The sequence below is a fragment of the Seriola aureovittata genome, chromosome 6, assembly GCF_021018895.1.
Source record: "Seriola aureovittata isolate HTS-2021-v1 ecotype China chromosome 6, ASM2101889v1, whole genome shotgun sequence".
Classification (NCBI taxonomy): Eukaryota; Metazoa; Chordata; class Actinopteri; order Carangiformes; family Carangidae; genus Seriola; species Seriola aureovittata.
In genome coordinates this window covers 3,066,121-3,092,326 of record NC_079369.1, presented here as the reverse complement: position 1 = coordinate 3,092,326, position 26,206 = coordinate 3,066,121, and the positions used below count along the sequence as shown (strand labels likewise).

General features: G+C 39.9%; 2 protein-coding genes across 3 annotated transcripts; one reads left to right on the top strand and one right to left on the bottom strand.

Annotated features, from left to right (window-relative positions):
• The first annotated feature begins 485 nt into the window (after positions 1–485).
• atp1b1a (ATPase Na+/K+ transporting subunit beta 1a) lies at positions 486–10,108 on the top strand. The gene is made up of 6 exons (XM_056379440.1): positions 486–755; positions 5,046–5,174; positions 6,618–6,773; positions 7,010–7,194; positions 8,530–8,613; positions 8,729–10,108. The coding sequence occupies exons 1-6, from the start codon at positions 662–664 to the stop codon at positions 8,984–8,986; spliced, it is 906 nt and encodes a 301-aa protein (XP_056235415.1). The 5' UTR covers positions 486–661; the 3' UTR covers positions 8,987–10,108.
• nme7 (NME/NM23 family member 7) lies at positions 10,039–26,146 on the bottom strand. Of its 2 annotated transcripts, none has more exons than XM_056379435.1 (12): positions 25,988–26,146; positions 23,781–23,882; positions 23,283–23,449; positions 22,264–22,374; positions 21,185–21,235; positions 20,793–21,000; positions 20,563–20,668; positions 17,313–17,377; positions 16,668–16,736; positions 16,323–16,424; positions 10,733–10,840; positions 10,039–10,180 (listed from the first exon to the last, which is right to left on the bottom strand). In XM_056379435.1, exons 1-12 carry the CDS (start codon positions 25,988–25,990, stop codon positions 10,148–10,150), a joined length of 1,125 nt encoding a protein of 374 aa, XP_056235410.1. In that variant the 5' UTR covers positions 25,991–26,146; the 3' UTR covers positions 10,039–10,147. The 2 variants fall into 2 exon arrangements, with proteins under 2 accessions (XP_056235410.1, XP_056235412.1); XM_056379437.1 differs by lacking the exon at positions 25,988–26,146 and adding an exon at positions 25,395–25,787.
• Positions 26,147–26,206: the final 60 nt, after the last annotated feature.

Here is a 26,206-nt window from a genome sequence, read left to right as displayed (position 1 = left end):
AGCTATAATCTGGCTTCTTTATTACAGTATTTTGTGTCCAAAGTGCTAATTGTCAGCCCACATTTAAATCCGCTCAACCTAACAATGTGACTCCGCTGTAGCGGTGTTTAAAACACTACACACAAAACTTTGTTTAGCCAAATCCTACAGTTGTTACTACGCAACAGCACAATTCTAGCTTCATCAGCCGCCATATTGGAGTCGGACACTGCAGGGATGTGGACGACACGCCGGTTGCTATGACAGCGGCATCATTTAAAACGACTGTGTCAACTGTTGGACATTTTCTGTGAACCCTACAGCCTCAGTACGTTCATTACTGTGCTTGCCTGTAACACCCCCGCCCCCAGCCCTTCAACCGCCGTCCTCCCCCTCTCCTTTTTTTTTCCTCTTACGCAAAAAGCAGCGGAAGATTGTGATTTGCTGGAGTCACTCCCTCCCACTTAGGGGGTAACTTATTACGGGAGTTTGCGGGCGGAGCCGGTTTCCCTGAGAGATAAATTGTGTGTGGTACAATTGGTGGAGTCGGGTACAAAACTGTCCTTTTTCGTTTCCTGAGAGGGACGGTTAACAGTCTAGACTAAAAGTACCCGAGCTAAACGGTTGAATCACTTAGAGAGAGAGAGAGAAAAAAAAAGGGGGATATTACCGGGGAAGCAACATGTCGGGAAATAAAGACAGTGACGGCGGATGGAGGAAATTTGTGTGGAATTCGGAGAAGAATGAGTTTCTAGGACGTACGGGGATCAGTTGGTGTAAGTAATCGATTTCATGTATTTTCACTGAACTAACGAGCTAGCTTACTGTTCATAAACGACGGCATGGAGTCAAATAAGCCGTGATGTTGCCCCTCTGGCAGAGGCGGGGTGGAAACCGACCGTGTTAGAGGGTATTTTTCTCTTGTTCTTTCTCGGTTTCCTGACTACAGACAGACAGCACCTGTTAGAGCTCGGTGGCTGTGACACGCTGCGTCGTGACTTCGTTTTTCAATGGAGACTGTAGGTAGAAGTTGAGCCGTAAAATCTGAATAAACTCCTTTGTGACAGAGTAAAAACTGGCTTATCTTTAAAAAAAAAAGTTAGCCTACTGGACACGCCACAGGTCGTGTGTAGTCAAAATTAAGACTAATTAATATATATATATATATGTGTGTGTGTGTGTGTGTGTATTTTGAGTGAATGACCCCCCTTTACACGTTTGCATTGATTGTCTGATGTCAGTTTATACGATTTATATTTAAAATAGACAATTGGTTTTATGGTTAATACATTGAAATATGAAATGGTTGCCCGAGGCGTAGACTATATCGGTCCATTCATTAATAAACGTCCTTTATGAAAAGGTCATCCTGAAGGACAGTGTGTGGTGGGCCAGGACTTTTCACTGAACCAAACGGTGAAAGTTGGGGCAGGTTTATTGTCTGCCTCACTGGACCACCTCTTTAATTTAGCCTTTCAAGGTGAGCAGAAGGGAAACAGAGGACATTTTATTCCCCCCCTCATTAATAAACTGAATAGCTAATCTCTGGCTCCTGTGCACAGGCCCAGTTATTCTTCCCTCCCTTTCACTCAAACCCGAGATTACTGGATCCAGCTCTAATCGTTTCACCACTGTTTTCAATACTTTTAAGACGAGGGAATGCTTCGCCTAATCCGGCCAGCAGTGGCTGTTGATTTGATAGGATAACTACACCCCATTATATAGTAGTACTTTAAGATCACTAAACCGTTTTACAAATTATAAATGGCATTGTTTTTCACCCCCCTCTCCTTGTGTGAAACAGCCAGGTTTGGCCAGACAGACATCGCTTGGTAACATGGTGCTGTGGAACAGATCACGACTCACATGTCTCAAGGGCCGCCCCTCTCCTGCAACCACTTATTTATTTTTTTATTTCCTGGAAAACAGGAGAGCTTGGTCTGCGTGTTTTTTTTTTTTTTTTTTTTTTTTTCGCCAGTTTAAAAGCTCTCGCCCCTAAAAAAAAAAAAAAAAAAAAAAAAAAAAACCTCTGAGCTCACACAGATCATTTCCGAGAAGAAAAAGAAGAAGAATAAGAAGAAAAACAAACAAAAAATCGCCCTCATGAGCTGGTATGTGACAGTCAATAGCGAGTTCATAGCGAAACTTGCCGGAGCTGCTTAAAGGTGAAATTTAAAATCCCCACACGCTAATGTTGTAGTAATATATCTACCAGTCCCGTAGTTACACTCTTAGTGATTATATATTACAGGGTTACCGTCGGTGTTGGTCGTGAGGGAGAGTGATGTCGCACCATGTAAAAAGTGAGCGATGTTGCCCTAAAAGCAACAGGTATGTCTGTGCCCTTGAGTTGCTGAACCCCCCCCCCCCTCCCCCTCCTTCTGGAAAATGTTAATTTCTTAGGTTAGATGAGGTTTTGAAATCAGCTATTAACATTTGTGTTGATCGAAATATGGGGAAAATATAAGGAAATGACGAGTGTCAGCGTTAGACAGGGCGCTCATTTCTTCGCCCCTCCCTCCCTTGGTGTTCCTGTGTGTTAATTTCGTCGTGTTACACAGCTGAATGTGTTGGGATAATAAACCGCAAGAGCAGAAACCGTCAGTAAAAAGTCTAGAGACATCAGTGTGGTGTGAATGTGGCGATGGCCCCTTCACAAGACGCTGCAGCAGGAGTCTGGTGGGGGAGGTGCTCTCCATTCAAAACTCAGCCCTTTCAACACTAGCAGGCCAGTCTCTGTGCTATTGACGTTTTGTGTGCAGCAGTGTTGATATCTGGCCTTTTTCTGGCCACAAAAAAAAGGTGCTGTGGACCCATATCACCCACGTGTACCGACACAAAACTGATCTCCTGTCAGTATAAAGCTCATGTAATTGGCTATAATGCTCATTACAGTGGTCCCGTTCTGATTTTAACCAGTTGAGAAACGGTAAACTAAAGTCACTAGGCCACAAAGAGAAACACTGGCTGTAACCTCCAACATCCCGGCGCACTTGTTCGCCTGATCTTCAGCTGCACCCATGAGACAAAAATGTAATTTGTTTTGCAAATACTACTTGTCCATACAACAGGTCTATTGTTTCTCCGAAGGCCCATTCTTAACAAATCACCTGCAATTCTACACAACTCGTCAGCACAGGGTGTGTAGAAGACAAAAGGCAATCGGTCCAGAGTTTACATCAGACAGAAATCCTGCCACCATGGCTGCAGACTTGCTCATTAGAAAATAGCTCCCCAGGCATTTACATTGGTAGCAGGTGTTGTGGCAACTGGTAACCATGTTACAACACAAAATCAAGGGCATCTGTCTCCACTAAAGACATTAAACGATTATTCTGATATTTAACTCTTATTTTGAATAAGGTTAACATTTCCCTGCTTCTGCTGGGAGTTTTTTTTTTTTTTTGTTGTTGTAGTTTTGATATGAGCCATGCAGTCTCATATGCACAAGGTTCAGCATCAGAGCATCAAATAAAGGGACGTTGCTCTTGACGTCATGTGCTGGAAACACTGCTCACGTGTTCCAAGTAGCAAAAACTGGCGGTCTTAGAGTGAGACAAACGAATCTCCTCTCCACAGTCAACAGTCTGTGGCAGGAGATAAAGCAGTGGCGCTGAACCTGCGATCAACCCGCCAAACTGGTTTCACAGTGGCTGATTTGAAAATGTAACAGGCGGCCGGCCGAAAGACATTTTGAGGCGGTGCAACGACAACAGCAAATGCATCAGGAATGGGAACAGTGATGGTGAACTAGCAGAGAGCTGTCTGTCTGTGGCGTGGCATCAAATATGGAATGAGGTTTTGCATTGAAAGATTTGCGATATGTGGCAAGGCAGAGTAATAATTAAGTTTTGGAATAAGAGTTATGTAAATGTATATTAAATATGTTCAATTCAATACCCAGTCCAAGAGGTGCATGTGAAATCAGATAAACCTGTTACTGCAGAAACATGAAAGTAAAGTTAACGATGGGGCTGCTTTGAACTGTTGTAGTTGGATCAGACTAGAAAGTCAATTCTGAGCTTCATTTGAGTCATATGCTGTTTCCAGAGATAATCTGATCTGAGATCATCTCAAGTGGCATTTTTACCACCACATTATGACATCTCACAGTTGTAGTACAGATACCGTATTTTATAGCTGGAGAACAAGAACAACAGGTCTAATCTAAAGGTGATAAAAAACAACAGTACAAGCTATGTATATTTCCCCCCCACTGGAATTGATTGAAACTAGCCAAACAAGAAATGCCAATTACAAGTTTCTATCTCCAACAGTGGCACGAATAAAACCAGAGGCAGAAACAATGAGGCTGTTTTGTTCATGTAAGCGAGGATAGTGTGGTTTTCTTTTTTGCCTAACCTGTTGTAAGTGGCGACACAGCGGGGGAAGGGTCCGCTGTGACGGGCATGACCAGTGACTCATCTCGTTCTACTGGAATCGCAGCCCTCCTGCTGTTGCATAATTGGGTGAAGTTTTGAATTGGGAGAAGAAGAAAAAACCTGTCATTGTTCTAAAATGGCTTTGGTGATGAGAAAAGAAAGGGATCATACTGAGTGGAAGCAGTTTGTGGAGGATCTATTTAATACAATTCCCAAGGTTTTTTCTTTTTTCTTCTGGAGGTTTTGTCCAGATTTTGCTCCTGAATGCTAACAGTTGTTTAAAGACTCAGGACAACAAGCCAAGTGTTTTTCTGTGAAAATAAAAGCCTTACTCATTAAATCTAACATCACCTGGTATATTCACTTCATTCAAGCTGGTCTTATTCTATGATGTTTAATCAAAAGATCTCAACATCGTAAAAACATAAATAAATAAATAAATACTCATCATAATTTGTCCAAGGTGGGATTTAAATGCATGTTTAGACCGACCAACATTCACTTGATTTAAAATTGAGAAAAACAGCAAATTCTCATTCTTGAGAGGCTGAAATCAGAAAATGATTATTATTTTTGTTTCATACATGAATGAAACAATACTGATAAATCAGTAAGTGTACTTCTTCTTCTTCAGTGTTAATTATTAAAATTGATATTTATGACATTTACTTTTCCCCCCTACAGTTAAGATCTTCTTGTTCTACGTGATATTCTACGGATGCTTGGCTGGAATTTTCATTGGGACCATTCAGGCTTTGCTGCTTACGTTAAGCAACTACAAACCCACCTATCAGGACAGAGTTGCTCCCCCAGGTAAACATTTTCCAAAACATTTTTTTCTTTTCTTCTTGCTTTTGCCTTTTCAAACTGATCTGCTGGATGTTTCATCAGCTCAAAAGTTAAACCGACGAAAGAATGGACACTGATCAGAAAAGTTTTAGGCTGAGTGTCTGAGATAATGTGGCTGTATGTCTTGTCTTGTGTGATTAAAAATAACTGTTGGGGTGTGCCTGTAAGCTGTTACTCTATCAGGAGTCTCTCTGACCTTAGATAGGTTCAGCCATTTTGTCCTTCACTCCTCTCAGCCAGTCAATGTTTCCCCCTCAGGCTACAGGGGAACTGTCGAAGCTTACACCCATTGTAACTAAAAGAATTCATGTGTGCTATGATTATGCGTCACAGCCTACATGTTTACATATGCATGTGTGGCAGCCAGAGTTTGTTAGTTTATTTATTAAAAAATATTTGGTTTTGTCTCAGCTCAGAGGCCTCTAAGCTTGTTTTGCTGGAGAAAAATTCTAATCTGTAATCTTTTGAGAACAACACCATCAAACACTGCCACAGTCACACTATGAGCGTTTCGAAATTTCCTGCAAGCTTGGAGACAAAGTAGATTTTTTAAAGTGCCCAGCCTCGACTTGTTTGCACAGCACATGCTCTGCCCTTGGCGGTATTTTTAGCAGCCAGTGTAAATGAGTGGCTCCATGCACACGGGTTAGTTTGCCTGCCGTTTTGTCTGTCAGCCGTCCACGGCTGTTGACAATCAAAGAGTAGCCCGGCAAAGCAACAAAGTAAGTGTGGAGTGCTTTGAGCTGAAGTGAGTTTCCAGTAGTGGCATGATAAAGGAAGCAGAGAGTGGTTAGATTTTTTTTTTTTTTTTTTTTTCTCAGAGCCCGCCTCTCACTCTGAGGCTAAAAGTTTCCATTGTGAGAGAGACACACACGTGAGAGTGGATGGGTGGGGACAGGGGGATTGGTGAACTTTCACAAGCCACCACTGAAATTGTAATGACTAAATGTTAGTTCCCTCTCTCTGTGCTGCACACACAACTCCAGTCCTGCTCATAACTAAAGCAACAAATAAACAAATCCAGCAGTGAAGCTGGGAAAAGGTTCACAAATGTCTCGTTTCCTTTCACTCCCTGTACCCATCTCATTCTCCTCATGCCACGCCTCACTGAGGCCTTGTGCACAAGGTCTGTGGAAAATTACTGCTATAAAGAGCTGACAGAGACCATCTGAGGAAATCCCCAAGACCCTACATTGTGTTGTCCTAAGATAATAGACAGGGACTCTCTCTGGGCCCCACAAAGAATAGCCTGCATGACACACAGTGTGGCTTCTGTCAGGAAACTCACTTCTTTACACAAACAAAATAAGTTGTAAATCCTTTCTCAATTGTTGTATCTAATTCTCTTTTAATCAATTCATTACCCTTTATTTTATAATATTTTATCAATCAACGTTCTGTTTTCAGGTCTGTCACACACCCCACGCTCAGAGAAATCAGAAATTTCTTACAAGAAGTCTGATGAGAATTCATTTAAGAAGTACATCGACAGCATGGATAAGTTCCTTGAACAGTATGATGATGGTGGCCAGACTGATCAAATGAAATTTGAAGACTGTGGAGGCAAGTATAAGCCAATCATCAATCAGGGATTGTCATACTCTCTGGCTGATCCCTGATGGGTATGTAACAACCATCAATCAAGATTTGCCACTCATATGTACAGTATCTAGATCCATTAACGAATACATTCTCACAACAAACAGCAGCCTAATATTAATTATCCTAACTTCATGTTGATACAAGTAAGAATGTGCTTGAAAAAAATGGTCTAATGTGTCTTTCTTTATCTCTTGCAGACACTCCTCGGCCATACAAAGAACGTGGAAGTGTGGAAACTGACGTGGGACAGAGGTCAGCCTGCCGTTTCAGCAGGTCCTTGCTTGGCATTTGCTCAGGGATCACTGATCAAACTTATGGCTTTAAGGATGGAAAGCCCTGCATTATTGTCAAGCTCAACAGGATTGTCAACTTCAGACCAAGGGTAAGTGTTTTTAGCATTCACACTGACATAGAAGGTAGAGTTTGGAATTAAATGAATGAACATGTTCTACAGGAACAATAAGAGCAAGTAAAGTTTAAATGTGCAAACTTATTGTTACTCCTCAGCTGGGGTGAATGCAAGGAGCCATTTCTTTGTTAGATGTGTCAGATAAAAATTTAAACATGTTTGCTTTGTAGAGATAAGAAGCATAAAAACTACTGCAGTTACTGGGCACATAAATTAGGCATTGCTCCCAAACGTAGCACGCATGTAACTTATAATAGATACACACATCAAATGCTTATTGTAATTTTCAAGCAAATTCTTTCTGAACCTGCTTCATTTTTTTATTTTACACATAAACGTTTAAAGCACTACAGCTTATGTGAATAAAGCCTTTGGTGGCTCAGTCTGGGGGCATGGTGTTAGAAAGTGAGCTCCTCATCTCTGTTTGAGGCTAGTAGCATGAGGCTACATTAGCCGCTACTAGCATAATGACTTTCCCAGCAACCTACAACTTGTAAATAAGAATCTGAGACATCGCGAATTACTGACACCGACGAAACCTCCCGCTTGGTGAAAAGAAAAGCAGACATGCACAGATGCACCACCGCTGGCAGCTATATAAAAATAAAATCCAACATCGACACAGATACAGCGATCGGCTCATTTTACAGGAGCTCTTTGTGTCTTGTTTCACTTGGTCACGAACAAACACATAACACAAAGAAAAGAAGCTAATTCAGGCTGTTTATCCGAACACCGGGGCTGACCCTGTCAGAATAACGCATGGACACCACAAACTGTGGTTAGAGTTGCACTGTGGGTAATGTAATTTTCAGCAACTTTTACACAGACAGATCTTGATATATTGCCGTTAAGAAGACTCCTCGTAACGCTGCGTTTGTCCTGCGCCCGTGTTCTGCACTCAACAGCGTCAGCATCCTACCTGCTCACCCTTTTACACAGATGTCGATCCGCCTCTGTGACCTTCTCTACTGTCAGCATAAAGGCGGAATAACACTACCCCCACACACACACACACACACACACCCACACACACATTCCACGTTCGTAGTTTTTACACAGAACAGAGAGGAGGAATAACAACCCACATTCCACAAAGTGACCATGTTCAGCGTTAGGAAACTTGTCGCATTTAAGGTGGCGGCATACTTCAGTACTGTTCTCAATAATGAACTCAAACCACACTAAGCTGAATGCAAGTTGCAAAATGTAAAACCACTTGTAGCAACAGCAGGTTTTGCTGGGGATCAAACCTAGCGTAACCGTCTGCTCAGGATGTTGTTCATCCACCACTCTCTCTTTTGTTAGGCTCCTGCTGACAATCAGTCACTCCCGGAGGCTCTGCAGGGAAAATTTCAGCCCAACCTGATCCCCATTCACTGCAAAAATAAGGTACGTTTGATTTGACAGCATCTGGCCTCGATGTATTAGCACTCATATACTTGTCTTCAGCATAATGTTGAAAACGGGTTCGATTCTAAATGAAACTCTGCCATCGTGTTTGCAGAGAGAAGAAGATGCAAGCAAGATTGGAGAGATCAAGTACTTTGGCATGGGCGAAGGCTTTCCTCTCCAGTACTACCCGTACTACGGCAAACTTCTGCACCCTCAGTACCTGCAGCCTCTGGTGGCCATTCAGTTTTCCAACCTCACCCTGGACGAGGAGCTCCGCATCGAGTGCAAAGCATATGGAGCGAACATTGACTACAGCGAGAAAGACCGCTATCAAGGACGATTCGATGTTAAGATCACAATCAGCTCGTGACCTCAGCCATGACGAGCACTCTCATTTTAAAAACAAATAAAATGTAGAGAGAATTAAAGAGTTCAGATAAACACCACTAGTCTTTGAACATTCATAATATACAGGACCTACGCTTAATCCGTGTGCTTTACACTAGCTTTTCTGTGTGTTTGTCGAGGGTTAGTATGTAAAATACAAGAGTAGCAATAGCAAATATTTATTCTACTGTAAATGAAAATATTCCTTGAGCCATGGGATGTGTTCATCTATTACTGTAAAACCGCAATTCCACTACTGACGTGTTTCTGTCCCCAAAGTATTTCATCCTAATGTGGTTTCTATATATTTTTGGAGTGTCCAGTGCTGTAGTCTAGTCCTGTTGTAATCTCTTTTGTCTTATGTCAGCTTTAGCGGTCCAAGGTGTGTGCGTGTGCGCTCGTGTCTGTGTGCAGGTGTGTTAGTTTATGTGAGTGTGTGAAGTGTCTGTTAACGTGCTCTGATTAACTGAAATACTAGCATGGTACTCTGAACCTTTAAGGCCCATGTATGAGTCAATGACTGCGCTCCATGGAATCTCTTTCTCTTTTTTTTTCTTTTTTTTTTTTTGATTGTTTCTCTATCCGAGTTGTTCAAGTTGACTGTGGAAGGATACATTTGTACACCTTTTCTTTGTTCACCTTAGCTGTAGGATATGGTTTGATGACATTTCTGTTTGATATTCTTACATCTGTTCATTCTTAATTCATAGTGTAGAGCTTTGTGGGTCCAGCCTAGAAGACTGTCACCTCCATGGAAAAAGTGGCAACTCAGTGCTTTGAAATCTGTTTTGCTGGAGACATCACATGACGTGATGCTACTTACTATTGAATGTTTTAGCCATTTTCATGGTGGAAGAATTTTATATTTATGCAGTTGTACATTTTTTTCAAAGTGTAATGTTTGAATCCAATACCAAAGTCGCTGGTCAGAAAGTTAGAGAATATCAGAGGCAATGCAGTATCCCGTGTAATAAGATGTTTAGTTGGTGTGAAAATACTTAATTCGGTGTTGAAGATCAAAACACTTGTCAGGAGTCTGCTCTTGTCACTTTATTTAATCTGCATAAGGCTGAAACAATAAACTGAAAAATGAGACAACTGTGAAGTCTTTGAGTCTGGAGTGAGCATGTTTTCTTGTCTGTAATCATCCATCCAAGATCTTGAAAAAATACTGCACCTAGAATAAGAAATGAAAATTAATTACAGCACCTACTGAATCAAAACAAAACATCAAAGTGTCAGCCAGTCCTCCCTCTCCGATAACAGAACAGTCACACAGTGAACTCTCCTCTGTACAAGCCCTTTCTTAGCCACTATGTCCCAGTCTTGGGAAAATGGCAGCTCAGTCAGTCACAGGCTAATGTTTAACAAGGAGGCATTTGTCCAGGCCACAGATCAGGAGTTTTCCTGAACAATGACGCTCGATGGGTCAGACCCACTCCCTGTTAAACAATGGTTTTGTTTCAAATTCCTCTGCCATTCTTGTTCTCCTCAAAACCAGTGTGATCTAAGGTTGCCCCAAGCCCACAGAGCAGAGTCATGAGACTCGGCTTCACAGAGTCGAGGGGGTTTTGTTCTTGGCTAAACACAAGGTAGTTATGCATGGACTGAAAGACAATGAGGAAACCTATTTGTAGGATCAGAGGCGCTACACAGATGAAATAATGTGGGTGTACTTTTCAGTACATGGAGAGTACAAGAGTGCGTGTGTCACTGAAATGCCACCCACCTCCAGAACACCATCCTCAGGGAGGTCTGTGCAGTGGACTGCGTTTTTCACTTTGTCTTTGCCATAAAGAGCACGCAATGTGGTTGGACGAAGATGCCGTGCAATTTCCTGTTGGGTGAAAACATCTGGATTGAGATTCCCTCACTAATAAAACACTGACAAAATCATTTCAGGAGCACTCAGCTTCTCCGTGAAACAACAAAGATAAAGACGATGAGAGATCATTTAAAAAAACAGGTTTATACAATCATGAGTTTTGAAAAAGAACATCCTGTACTGTTGTGTGTAACCAGAGTGATTACTCAGCAACTGAACATGTGATCCTGGGGAGGAAATGACAAAAAACTGACACATACAAACGTCTTACACACCGAATGTCGGGGGACAGATTACCACTGCCTCCCATTTACATTTCATGATGTAAGAAATGTCTAAGTCTCTTGCTATAATACCACAACAGGTGGTGATATCTCCTTCAGTTCTACTAGGATTTCTACATGATTACCATGTCTTTATTCCATATTCCAGATTAGTTTTATGAGTATATTTAATGATTTTCTGGAGTTTGTAGCTCTTAAAAACTACATGTGCCACCACCCTCCACACTGTTCCACATTTCTGAAAGCTGTCAAGACAAAATGTCCAAATCTTTTCAGACGTTTTCATCACTGCACACTAAAAAATAAAGTATGGAGACATTTTATTTAACAGCTTAGCACAGCTCCTTTGTGTTGCACACAAACGGTTAGCACTTATTCTCCAGGCAGCAGCTTAGTCTTGAGCGCCTGTCTATTTCCTTTCAACATGAGACACTCCCAAGGTCAAAGCCGGGCTTCCTTGCCCTTTACTACTCTGTGCCGGGAAACACAACCCTCCCACAGGGTCCACCATCAGGGGAGGGACAATATGGGAATAATTAATTCACTGAGATGACTACTAACTGTAAAGGTTATGTAACATATACTTGAGTAATCTTTAATACATTGGGAAAAAGCAAACCATGTGATATTTCGCTCTAATAAAAAAGTTTTTTTCTTTCACAAGTATAAAGGCCACCATCAAGGAAAATACACAACTGTAACTCTCAACTGACCTCCTGTTTATGACAGATTCAATTATACAAGATAGAAATACATCTGTATAACACCACCAAAGGTTGGCTTTGTCTTTGTCTTTGTCTTTGTTTTGTAAAGTAAATAATCTGGCGTTGGCTTGCGGCAGTGGAACATTTCCTATGACAAGGTCTTTATCCTGCAGTGGTTAATGAGGGCGCACACAAAAGGCAGGAATAAGTTTCAAGGTCGTAAATCAACGTAGCCTTCTCCTCAAAGCCGCTCACTGTCTTTTAAAGCTAAAAACATGGGACAAACGAGTCTCCTGGTTTAAATGACTGTACGACACAACACTGAAGTGAGTATGAAAGAAATAAAATGTTCCAAGGTTCAAGGATCATGGGAACTGTAGATCACCAGGGAACAGTGGCTCCACTGAGTTATATTACACTTTTTTTCCAAAGCGCGTTGTATTTTATTACGTACACATTGTCAAATGTTAAATTAGGAAAATTATTATGGAGCATTTGACTATTATAGTGCCACATATATACAAAGCCTGAACACTTATGTCAGGTTTAATGGGGGTTTTTTTCCAAATATGTGCCACTCTGAAAATGACTGACCTGATAACGTTCAGTGATGGCTGCTGCTGACTGGACAGACAGAACCAGGAAATTATAAAAACAAAACATGCACAGGTTCAGGATCTATAGGCCTAAATTTAAAATACTATATGGTACTGGTTTTGTGAAAAATGAAACCCACAGGTACTTGAACAGTGCAAACACATGTAAGGTGACTGATTATAACACAATGAAAAGCGACAGTATCTATGAGCCGATTACTACCAGCATTAGCATTTAGCTCAGAGCACTGCTGCGTCTACGTACAGCCTTACAGAGCTGCTCGTCTTGTTCTGCCAATTCAGTGTCATTATCAGTGATGAGCCGCAGAGGCCAAACAGTGAGGTGTTACAACTATCTTGATAAATCGTGATATTGCAGTCCAGTGAAAGTGGTGAACAAAGCGAACAAGAAGAAACAGTAGCAGGACTCCTGGTCTGGTTGTTCAGTCGTGAAACATCTCAGACTCTCAGAATAAGAACACCAGTCTCTACAATCTCAGTTTGTGTGTCAGGAAACTAAATACAGCCTCCTGTGCAGAACTGTCTACAACATGGATCTGACCAGGTAGCTGCATGTCATTTACGTACCACATGACACATGAGCCTGAAGCCAAGGATGGCAAAGGGGAAATTAGGGGGAGATCTACCTAGAGATAAAAGAATTCTTTGCGAAGCGCCGTCCTCTGTAATTGCATTAGCTACCCATGAGTGACCTGCTGTCAGAGTTTAATTTGATTTTAATGGGTCCCATAGTGTGCTAGACTGACGATCACGTAACAACTGCCTTCTTTTGTGGACAGTAACGGCCATGGCAGAGTGACCTGGTGGTTACGTGACCGTTCCAGAAATCAAAAAGTCTCACATCTGATCTGTTCATGCACTGCTGACTGTGCAACTTTTTTTTTTTTTTCAAAACCCATATTTCCCTTTGGGCACAGCTCCATCAAATGATTCTGCTACCACTCACTCATCCATCCATACATACTAGTAAAAGTGAACAACTACTGGGGACATTTAAAAACTACCTACAACTTTGACGCAATGAACAATTGAAGGTTTTGGTTGTTCTCTCTATACTTCAAAACAGAAGATATCACAAGGATTACTGCAAACAACAGACAGAAAGCAAATATGTACTTGTAGATATGTCTTGCACAAATACTTCATGGAGCATTATTATTCATAACTTATATCTTTTTTTATTTGATCATAAACATTTACTGTTGCTTTGTTGTGACCTTATTCCTTCTGCCTTTATTACCTCGCACGGTTTTTATTCTTTTATTACTGCCACTACTACAACTCCTGCTACCGTCTGTTAGCACATCGCCTCTTTTATTTTTCCACATGATGACCGACCAGATAAAGAGCGAAAGAGTCTGAGCCTGTTAACGAAATGTCATACATATACATGATGAGGCAAGAGTTGAATCTCAGTGGATTTGACAGAAGTTATAGTTTCTCTCAATCAGCAACATACTATTGCTTTAATCAGAATAAGAACATTTGAATTGTATCTTCTGTCAGTGATACAGTGCATTAAATTTAGCACAGTGCCCACCAGGAATAGCCGATATCTTTTTCCACAAAAGCATTACATAGATAAAAAATCAATATGTAAAGCATGATTTATCTCAGCATGCGACAGGAAGCTTCGGCCTATTTGATCATATCTCACATTAATCCTCTACTGTAAGACAAAGTGAAGCACCACAGCATGTTGTGGCCACTAGTTAGGAGCACTGACGTTTGATTACGTTGCTGATTTAAAGGAGACGTGTATACTCCAGGCTGGGTCAGGACTGGCTCACAGACGACTGTTGTATCAGTCCACTCTGATATCAGGACACATCACAAGACAGAGCGCAATCTCATGACTGAGTGAGTGCACGGCAAGGCAGCGCCGGGTGTGGAGGTGTGAATACACGATGGGCCTTTTTTTTTTTTTTTTTTTTGCAAGATACACAGCGCCTCGTTGAAGAACTGTTACATCTAGTGTCGCATACTTTGATGTTTCTGTTCTCTCATGTAAAATAAGCACCACAATTAAAATGATCTGCCATCAACTCTAAGATGATGAATTGTGTTTGAGGTTCATTAATCCAGCCATCCAGCTGTATAGTCACGTGTTTATTCACACAAGACCTGTGTTGTTTATAGATTAGTCTTTAGTCAACTGGAATTAATCAATAGCCTATTCTTATCACAAACAACTGACCCTTAACTATTAATAGACAGTCTGACCTCTGCATGCAGACTGTGGGTGCAGTGATTGTCCAGTCCAATCTGTCAGCCTGATAATGATGTGTGGAATGTCTTCACACACAGTGTTTAAAAAGAAAATGTACTGTACTTTGGTACCAACTCGTCAGAACAATGTTACATGGAGCCACACATGCCCTGTTGGTGACCTCATCAGATAGCCTCAAACACACTGATCTAGTTTACAACTTTTCTTCTTCTCTGAGATTTCGTGGCTGCTGTGACTTTCCACTTATCTCATGTTTCAAATGGCGAGGAGGAGTGCTAATGTTTAGGTTATTTGTCAGATAATACTGAGGTGAGTCCGAGGTCATGGAGTGACGAAACCGCTCGACCTCCCGGTTAGTCAGTAACGTCTGAAGCAATCAGAGAGGTTACAGACGATGAAAACAAATTAAAGCAGCTGAGGGAGAAAACAAATTTAAAGATAAACAAAACATTTATAACTATAATTATAATTCCACTATTTGGATTTTTGAGTGCTTCATTGGTGCTTCAGTTGTGACGGTTGCATGAAACTACATAAACACAAAGAGCTTCACAGCAAGTGTTAACTGGTAAGAAACCAAACCACAGCCAGCTCTGAACAGAGTAACTAATAAAATAACAGAGGGCGGTAGCAAAGGCTTAATTATTTTGGCATCAGTGAGCAGTGGTGTAGTGTCATGTGACCTGGAAATCATTAGCTAATTAACAAAGCCTTTTCCTGCTCTGTGGCTGCAATGTCAGTAACATTTTGACTGTGGCCTGGAAAAGTGGTGATTAAGCGCAGAACATATAATAAACAAAGTAATTAATGTAAAAAAAAATCACAAAGAAAGGAAAAGCTGAGTCATGGACAAATGCTGAGCTTGTAGAGGAATTGTGCAGGTGTGCGTAGTCCCTCATTTTTATGGTAACAACACAGTGATTGGAGGCAAAGCCTCTTATCATTAGATTTCACATCACGCACACTAGCACAGCCCTGCAGCACTGGTTCCACAGTATCCAGGAACATGCATGCACGTGTTCACACACACACTCTCACTCACACACACGCACACAGATACAAAAGCCACAAAATCTTTTAAAATGTACACTAGCAGCTAAAAAAAAACAACATATTTTTACTTTTCATGCGATTGGTTTTGAATGAATCAGTCCTTGAGATCAAATATAAAGATCAGTTCAGAAATATGGGGCTCCTCATTCACGTCTTGTTCCGGCTGGATTATCAGCAGCTGTATCCCTGACTACACAGTAAAACCTCAACTCTGAAGACGTAGCCTGGCTTATACGAGGCTACAAGACAGAAGGATTCCCACATAATTACCTGCAAAACATTTTTTAGAGAGTATGAAAAATATTTGCTCTGATCTTTGAAATATGAAAAATATTAGAACCTTCATGAAGGTGAGCTCGATTACAGGGCTTTTGTATTAGTTTTAGCTACATGTACATGTACCAAATAAACTGGCATTTATTGACAATACATGTTTTCTGTTATCGTTGACAACAAAGGCATTTGGAAAACTCACTTCAAAAGGATGATGGATGGAAATATTGATTACCACCAAATTTAACTAAACTTTTGAAATTTTACCTGTCAGACAGATTTCTAGTGCATAAAGAGGAAACAGGAGATAATTTTACGTATGTTTTCACTCACTGGATCGGCGGGCCCGCAGAATTCCCTGAATGTCTGCTGTGTGTCTGTGCTGTGGATCTCCAGGACCATGCAGGGTCCAGAACACAGCTCGGTCACCATACTCTGCAGGGAGTCGAAATGCAGTCAAAACAGTTTTTTTTTTTTTTTTTTTAAATGAAGAGTTGGTGATTACTGATAGTGATAATACTCAATTGACAAAAGCTGTCACATATTTTGTGAGTACTCCAGATCCTGTCAAAAGATTAGGTAATGTTTGTATTTCTACTATCAGCTTAAGTAACAATCTTCAGAACTACGATGCAGGTACTTGCCATGATGGCACAACAACACAGTGTTTATACTCACAGGATACTCTGCGACAACACCTTTGTAAACTTCATAGAATTCTTCTGCATTTGCCCGGTCCACATTAAACTGCGAAAAGGAAATATTCCAGTTAATGAAATGTTTAAAAAACAGTAGAGGACACAACGAAGGATCTTTTATTAATCAAACGAAAATACTGAAGTTTAAAACATTAACCTCAGTATCATAAAAACCTTTTGTAGTTTCCAAAAAATAAGTTCTAACTAACGTATGAAGAACATGAAAGATATGAGATCATATCCTTGGGCGTTTATTTTATTCCCATTAATGCACAACACACTCTGCATGTGGTCACAGTGATAAATCCCTGATTGATTTATTTTTGTCCTTGGGCCCAGACTGTGCATCACATCTGATTTGGCAAAATAAATGGACTGTGAGAGGTCAGTGTTTGCAGCAGTGACGCTGACTTCAATTATGAGGTCAGGCTGGAGCAGAGTAAATCAATAGAGTACACATATTGGTTACATGAGTATAGCTAAGATATATGGGGGTACGAGCAAATGAAATTTACTTTAAAACTGATTTACATGAACAGAGTGAAATCATATCAAGCTCAGTAATTGTATGACACTGTACAAGATCACAGCACGAGGACATGAGAATTATTCGTGAAACTTTTACCATCTGAAGGGCTGAGATTTCAAATCCAGCTGCAGATATGGCGTTCAGGATCTTCCCAGCCAGGCCTATGAACACATCAAAGCTAATGTTAATGTCTCTTCGCTTTTATGAGCTTTTAAGTTTACACACACTGACAAGTGAGGTGTTTAGTGCAGCAATAAACTGTTCAGTGTAATCCTAAACAAATGATCTCTGCAGCAACAGTCACAGTTCAGACCACATGATCAAATAAATAATATTGTTCTTATTCTTATTCAGTGGCTTAGGTTATTATCATTTAATGTTCTATTTAGTTAAGCAGCCTTTATAATGCTGCTGCTCAAACATGAATGTTATCTTATGTTGCACCATCCTCAGATTATAGTGTCTCCTCCGCACAGAGCACAGTGAGATTGTCTTACAGATGTCCTGTCTACGAGAGGAGAGGAGACATTATTTTTGCCCAGACAGTCAACACTTCACAGATACAGAGACTGTACCTCTTGTCATTGGGGCTGTGCATTAACGTAAAAAATGGCAGAGTCGCAGGGACGAAGGTGCAGCAGTGACAGTGAAGGTCAGACGGCTGCAGACACACATAATTGAAAGAGGGCGCCAGCCGCATAATCTCAGTCAGACATCCTGATAAAAAGTAGCCTGTGCTCTTGTCAGGCAGGTGTCTACATTTTCCATTAATACCAAATGCTGCTGTGTGTAATCACGACTTTCAGTTTGGACCAGGTGCTTACACCAGTGTTAATGAGTTTCTCTTATTTGGGTAATCGTCCAGTCCGGTACCGTATGTATTAGGTAAGTAACCACCTCCTGAGTCCTCTGTGCCCTCCCCAGCCGGCAGCCGGCAGACAGACACACTCAACGCAGCTCCCAAAAGCAGCTGGTGCTGTTGCTAGGAGATCCTATTCTGGGTGCCTGGCAACAGAAGCTTCTCTATTCCAGTCATGTCTGATTGCATTTCAGTCACAACTTCCCATGTCACCACTGTGATTGGCTGCGCCCCGTACACGTAGCGTACATTAACCTCTTGAGTGATCCTCGAGGGGAAATCAAAGCAAGCTTCGTCTTTCTCTTTGTCGTTGAATCCGACTAAAAATCTCAGCTTGGGGTCAGCTTGCCAAACCTCTCACACTGAGTTGCTATTTTTGGCTCAGACCACAGGTGTCAGCTCGTGACTGAAGGTAAACATTGCGTCATCACATTAAAATGTATGACCTTTCAGTGATGCAACTTCAACCCGAGCATCTGAAAATATGAATATAATCTCTCACTAAGCCAAATTTATTACTTATGGGCTTAGTTTGTGCTGTTTGCTGTAATACCTGCAGACTTTCTGTAAGACTGTTCTGATAAACACCAACTGAGTGTGACAGACAGAAGCCAGATCAACCAGTAAACTATGGAAAGTCAGTCGGGTGATGACAATTGTGAAGTGTGAACGTAAAGTACAGCCTGTTTCACACCTCGCATTTACTCAGAAATAGTTTTTGATTGTTTGTTGGGTAGTTCAGACTTTGACAACCGTTTTAGCCACTATCTCTTTGCAGCATAAATATAAAAAACCAATGGCAATACAGTAAGTGTGTGTAAATGAATGGGTCATAACCATGTCTCAGTGAGAAATGAACTGTCAGTTATACTTTAAACAGCGCAGCCTACTTGAAATGATGCAATCCAAATACCTACTGAGCTGCCAGCACAGGGAAATTTGTGTTTACTTTGTATGGTTGCATAAACTCCTCCTAAGATAAAAGCCTACGGTTGAAATACTTAAATCAAATGTACTTTAACACTATTGAGAGAACATGTATTAGTGATAGCAAACTGCTGAAAGCGTCTGACTGAATTAACAGCTATAAACCTGCAGTTCTTTAAATTTTCTTCAAAGTTTAACTTGTACAATAAACCTATATGTGACTTGTATTTTCTTATTTCAAAAGACACATTTTGATTGCATTTACTTTTTAATTTTCAGACATTGATCTTCACAAGAAATTTGACAACTGCCTAAGAGTTACCAGCCCTCCTCCCTCTAGTTTATTTTTTAAAATAAACCAACAAAACTGAAAGACTGAGAGAAACAAGAGAGAACTTTTGACATATTTGGTGACAGATCTTAATGATAACACAATTGCTGCATGCTGTTGAGAATGAATGAATTATTATCAATAACCACTAGTATTAACTGAAGCATGCACACATGTGTACTATGTGTTTTGGAGGAATTTAACATTGCACCTGATTTTGAATTCATCAGTTGCTCAATTATAACCTGCTGTAAAACAGAGCATGCCAGCACTTGTGTAGGTTTTTCAACAGGTCCTTTCTCATGGACTTTTCTCACAGCAGACACTTTTAACTTGTCACGACAGCAATAAGATTAATTATGACACCATTCCATGTAGGTGTGGCAGGAAGTCGTGCCAGTGAGCAGCATGCACAGAACCACGTTCCTGGCACACCTAGATATCATGCTGACACGCTGAGGATTAAAGACTTATATTTTTTAAAAACTGGACAACAATAAGTGCTCTAAACACATGATTACTATCTAATAGTATCTTTTCTGTCTGGTCCCTTTTATGTAGTTCTTCCTTTCAGATGTTGCTACTGAATAAATATTTCAAGCTAGGAGAAGAATCTCCTAATCAAAATGTCATCTTGTAATGTCTAATGCGTTGTATGTGTTTTTGAAAAACAGAGAAGGAGAAAGACGAAACACAAGTCCTGTACATACATTGAGACTAAATATAAACCTACTTCAAATCACCCACCAAACAAATTACCACTGAAGAAAAGCACTACACATCAAATCAGCACCACAGATCAGATTAAGTTACATGGCAGCATGGTGAGCCTATTCATTTTAATGAACTGCGTTTGGGCTTCTATGTCCTGCACCAGTCCAGTCAACAATTTTTTTGCGTGCATACTTCAGCTCTGTGCAGAGAATTGCACATTTCACAGGTCAGAGCTCTAGTGGCATGCTCCATGAACAGGGATCAGGGCAGGGATTTGGAAAAATCCAAAGCCAAATTTGGTCACCATGTAGTGCCTTTGTGTGACAGAAACACATCAACTGCCATAGGTGGAAAGGCTTATACAAGTCCGCCCTTTTCACACACTGACTAAATTATGGATGTATCAACAGACAGAGAGCGGCAGATGCATAAATAAATAATGTTGGCATGTAGTTCTATGGATACTGAAAATTATCTCCAGCTGCAGATACTCTGAGTAGATGTGTGCTCCTTACCTTCTGACACAGCATGAGGTTTGATGATGCAGCATGTGCAGTCAGTATAGATAGCTGTATTAGAGGGACCATGGCCAATTGTGGATGGGAAAAAAAATTCAAGCTCCTGATAAAACAAAGAAACAGAGGGGGAAACAAAACAACTTAGATATCCGGTCACAATATCTGGCAATGTGGAGCTTGGGGCTACAAGGGCACATATGAACATGGACAGGGTTTAATGTCCTTACTCTAGCTGCTGCAGCAAGTGAGTCAGAGCCATGTCCAACATTTTTGATGCCATCTGTTCCAAACTGGGCACGGACACTCTGTGGTGCCTCCCTCCGTGCCACAGCAGAGTCTGCAGGTCCCAGGAGCTTCCTCCAGATAGACACGGCCTCATCACCCATCAGCTCCATGGCAACCACAGGCCCAGAGGACAAAAACTGCACAAGGTTACTGCAAAATGGAACGTTTATTTAAACGCAATATCTACCAGCAGTGGGTTAGCTGCATTAAATGTCACTGCAACTTCATTATGATCATTGTCACAGGTTCTGCTAATTATAGTGGCCAGCTGCTGCAAATCTTGTAGTGTTTCATACCTGCTCAAAACTGGGAAATCGTTTACACAGACACTCACTTGAAGAAAGGCTTTGACTGGTGTTCCACATAAAAGTCTGTCGCTTCGCTCCTGTAAGAAAAACCATAAACCACCGAGTTAAGGACTGACCAAGTTATCTTGCGTATTCAGTATAAACAGCAAAAACATTTACAGAGCTCAGTAGTATTTCTGTGGAGGAACTGGTCCTTTGTGGTTTGTGAGATTTTATCTGCTTAATTGTTTGGGAAAATAAACAACGTATGACCCAGTATTTTTCCAACAGAATTTTATTCCTGGCGGTGTGGAGAGGGCTTTGAGACAATAGTTAGACCTTTATATTGGCTAATGGAAATGGTAACACCATTTCCTAGTACTTTTCCAGGAGGTTTCTGGAAAAAGATGTAATCTTTGTAAACTGGTACTAGTTATAGAGAAAACACAGATAAGAATTTAATCAGTTGTGTTATGTTCATAACAAGTTATTGATTTTCAGTGACATTTCCAGAAAAAAAAGCTGCTCCATTTAAATACAATTCAGGCTAACAAAATAACAAAATGATAAATAAAGACTTCTGTACTTCTCCATTTAGACCTTCATGTTGGGGAAAAATTCCAAACAGTATGACTGAACAGTAAAATGTGAAAGATCCAAGGAATTGAAAGATTGTTTTTGTTTATCTCAAAATTTGAGCGCGATGAGGGTGTGACTCAGTATTTTGAGGCTAAAGCCCTGACTTCAGATTCTTTAATATACCACAATGTAAAAACACAACTACAAGCAAAGGTTCTTCACTCATAAGGAATATCTGCAATATATATAAGTACTCATTATATCCATTTCTACATCAGAGACCCTGACTGGTTTGATAAGATGATTACACCAAGAATGAGCACCTGATAAAATAGTAAGCAGGTAATTAAATGCCAAACCCGTCTGGGCCTTCAGAATGCCATATGTTCCTAATGTGTGTGAGAAAGCAGAGCCATCCATCTGTTTATGTGAGGATACTGGCACCAAACAGCCCGTGTGTGCCTCTTTGACAAGCGTTTCTCTGATACATTACCAGAGTATGATTGTAGTATTATTAGACACTGACCAGTGAGGCGTTTGTCCTTACCATGTAAGCTTTGTCATTTTGGCTTTGGTCACAATCAAGTTGGAGGAGTATATCAATTCAAGGGCATCTCCGATCTTGGTAACTACATCTGGCTTTATCAAAGCCAGAGTTCTAGAAAAATGGGGAGAGGAAAAAACAAAGAAACATAAAGAGGAAAAATGCATCAGGATGTGAAAGGATATCTGACATTACAAACAACAGGAGACCTTAAGAAGAGCTACACCATAACAAAAACACCTCTTCATTACAGTAATGTAAATGTATTTAGAATTTATAATGTATTGACATGTAGGGTTCAGAATTGTACCTGAATGTACATTGGATGAAATGGAAATTGTGAGCACAAAGAAAAAACAAAAGCTGACAAGTTCTTGGTTAGTCTGATAGTCTTAGGTTTATTGTTTCATTACTTAATACTGTAGTTTTTGAGTTGTTGAACTAATAGACAAAAAGAAAGTTACTTTGGTATTATTAGCAACAGCTAAGTATTGTATTTGCACCAGATTTGAAAAATTTTGAGTGATACCCAGCCGAAATATGAGTTACAATAAGTTAGTCAAACACATTCACCTGAAATCAAATTGTTTGTTTGGTCACAACAGAAATCTCTTTTCCAGCAGATGGTGCTTGATAAGCATGCATCACTGACAATACTGTATTTAAGAATAGAAAAAGACCTTCCATCAAATTATGAAAGTAAATTATGATAGTAAATGTAGAACAAATGTAGCTTACATAGCAGTTTAACAAAACATGTTACAGGAAATATGATTAATTTCAATCACCAAAATGTTTACCATTCTGAGGACTGAGTTCTTTGTGGCAGTGAATATTGTTTTTGAGTTTTTTTGCAATAAAAAGATTAAGATAAAAAAAAAAAAGTAAATAAAAAATAATGTTCGGATAAAGATTATGAGCCACACTTGGTCGGTTTAATTACAGGGTGGGTGGGACAAACATGTGAGGCATGTAACTGGTGAGGATAATACAGACTTATTGCACAACCTAAACAATCGTACCTTTCTTTTTTGCTGCCAAGTTTGTTTGCTGTGTACTGATCCCCATATTCAATCAGATTAAGTTGCCGTGAGAACACATTCACTCGATTCCCAACAAACAGGTCCTCTTGATGAATGTCATCATATTTGGTCCTTCTCAAAAATATTCGCTGGTTCTTTACATCAAACTGCAAATACAAACAAGCATGTTAGTAGTTTTTCAAACATAAATGTGATGAATATTAAACTCTAGCACTTATAAAGATATCAAGTACTTAAAAAGTCAGCAATAAAATAACATGTTCTAAAATCAAAATTTATCCAAGGCTGTCAGAATCCTTATTTATTTGATGTAAAGAATACATTTGCACCCTACCAGTCACCCAAACATTCTTACTTTGATGCTAAAAAGCTTCATACATTTTAATTACAATATTCTTGCTTTTCTAAGCAGCCTCAGAAGATGAAGCACCCAATGTAACAACAAATGTAGTATTAATTGAAATAGTAAATGTCTACCATTTCCACTGAGCTATCTTTGGGGTAGTAGAACAGTTGGTAGCGCCGCAGGAGAGCTGCAGTAGGGTCATACCACTCAGCAAGAAAGGCAAAGCGAACCTCCTGATAAAGTCAAAGGACAGAACAAATTAGAGTAATTTGGAGGCACAAAATAACTCATACTGTGGTTTACAAACATCAAAAATATATCACAATGCCGACTGGAACCATGAGGCTTTGATTCTGTTGCAACCAAAGTTAATATCTTTATGTGAAATTGATTTTGTGTAGGTTTCAGTCACAGACACAGTCACCCAAATAGTTTCAAAATAACCCTAAATGAGAACAAGGAAAACACTGATTAGTACGAGTCCAAACAATTCATGTTTAAGTATCATTTTTGCCAGGGGCAAAAACCCCATACTTGCTGCAGTAGATCTATCTGTCCATTAAGTATGTAAAACAGCCATTTCAGTGGGGTTTTTGCATGTTTTAGTCCATTTACTACAACTAATTATTCATTATTCATTAGTGTTAAAATATTTTTCAATGAATGCTTTTCTGTTTGAGGTTTTTGAATGTTCCAAACTTGTATTTATCGTTATTTTTGGCTAATTAGGTAACACAAAGCAGTGAACATCAAATCTAATTTATTTTCATAAAACAAATGGACAACTGATGTTAACTGTATTTAATAAGTCTATGCAAGACAACTGAAAGCATCCAAAAACATGAGTATGGTTCTTTAAAGAGCTAAGTTTAATCACATGGCAGTCTATGGTAGACTTTTCTCGTTTAGTGAGTCTGGGCTTACTCAAGTGTAAGGTTTCTGGAAATCTCTCGTTAGCATGAAAGCCATCTTCAAATCAAAGAAGTGCTAAGTGTCAGTCATTTTTGTGATTGTATTAACAATTAAGACTGACTGAGAATGACCTAATGTAAACACTTGAGCAAAGACGGACCTGATTTTATTTATCTATTCTACCAAACCACACTGAGATTCCAAAAAGCAGAGAACACTAATACATACAAATGATTGCCTCAAATTAATTTGTCTTAAACCTTAAATTTATTGAGGTAGCAGCTCAATTGTTAGCACTGTCACCTCATAGCAACAGAGGTCTGTGTTTAGCTTCCAGCACCCTCTGTGCAGACAGCCACCATGGGAGCTCTAGTTTCCTCCCACAGTCCAAAGTCATGCAGGTCAGGTGAATAGAAGACTTAATTCTGACTGTAGTCTGAGTGGGTTTGTGTCTGTGAAGGACAACATGTTCAAGGTGCTTTCTTGTCTTCTGCCTGTTGTTAAATTGAAAAAGCTCCAGCTCCTGTGACCTTGACTCGGTAGGCAAATAAAATAAACAATCCTCTCTTCTGCTCTACAAAAATGTAGGGTTGATGACATAAACTCTACAAATATTTAGGTATTATTGGATTAAATAATTTCAAGAAACAAATTATCCAGGAATTCGTTTTTGTGCCTGGCACACACACAGATTCACAACATATTGGAAACATATTTAGATGTTTAATCCTGTTTAGATACCCCACTGTCACAGAAAAGTCTCATAAACATTGAGATCAATGCCCCAGATTCAGTGTCTTGCAGGAGGGCACTTAATCAGAACAGGTGCTTACTGTCACTGTCACCTCTTTCACTACATCAGCCTGCTGTCCTTTCCCGGCTAAGTTAGAGTAACTTGTGCTGGCCAGCAAGCTAGCTACATGAGACAGTTTGGTCCCTTTACAATGAAAGCCAAAAGGTTTTGATCACCCAACGTAGATTAACCTAATACACAAAATACGTATTTTCTAGCCGAATTAAAAACGACTCATCCCAATACCGATGTTGTTTTGTGGACGTAAGAAACCAACACTTTAGCACTAAATTAACGTTAGCGAGATTTAACTACAACCTATCTTAATAATTAATATGTAGCTATTGCCATTAGCTCGTTCGTTGTTACTTATTGTTTCAAAGCATAATGTCTTACTTAATTTGTTTACTAAAAAATGCTATCATTAACAAAATGTCTAGGTTTAGTTTAGCTTAGAATAGTTAACAAGCTAACTAACTGATAACGTTAGCGGAAATGCTATGTTTCCCTGTGGTTGTTATGCTAACATTAGCAAACAATTGTCCGTTTGGTTCGTTCAAGCGCACCTAAGTTTCTACTGGTGTGGTATACTTTTATAACGTATAATTGAACAAGGACATATTAACCACTTACCATTTCTATAAAAATAATAATATCTTCATGACCCACTATTGTCGTCAGCTTGCAAACGTTAGCTAGTAGGTGCTATGCTTCGTTTCTATAGTAACTGTAGTTCAAGCCAAGGTGCGTTCAAGAAACGTTGTAACGGTAACTCCTTTCAGGTTTTGGGAATGCAACTAAACTAATGATATAATTAAAATAATTATGGGGGATTGATGTTACTGTAGAAAA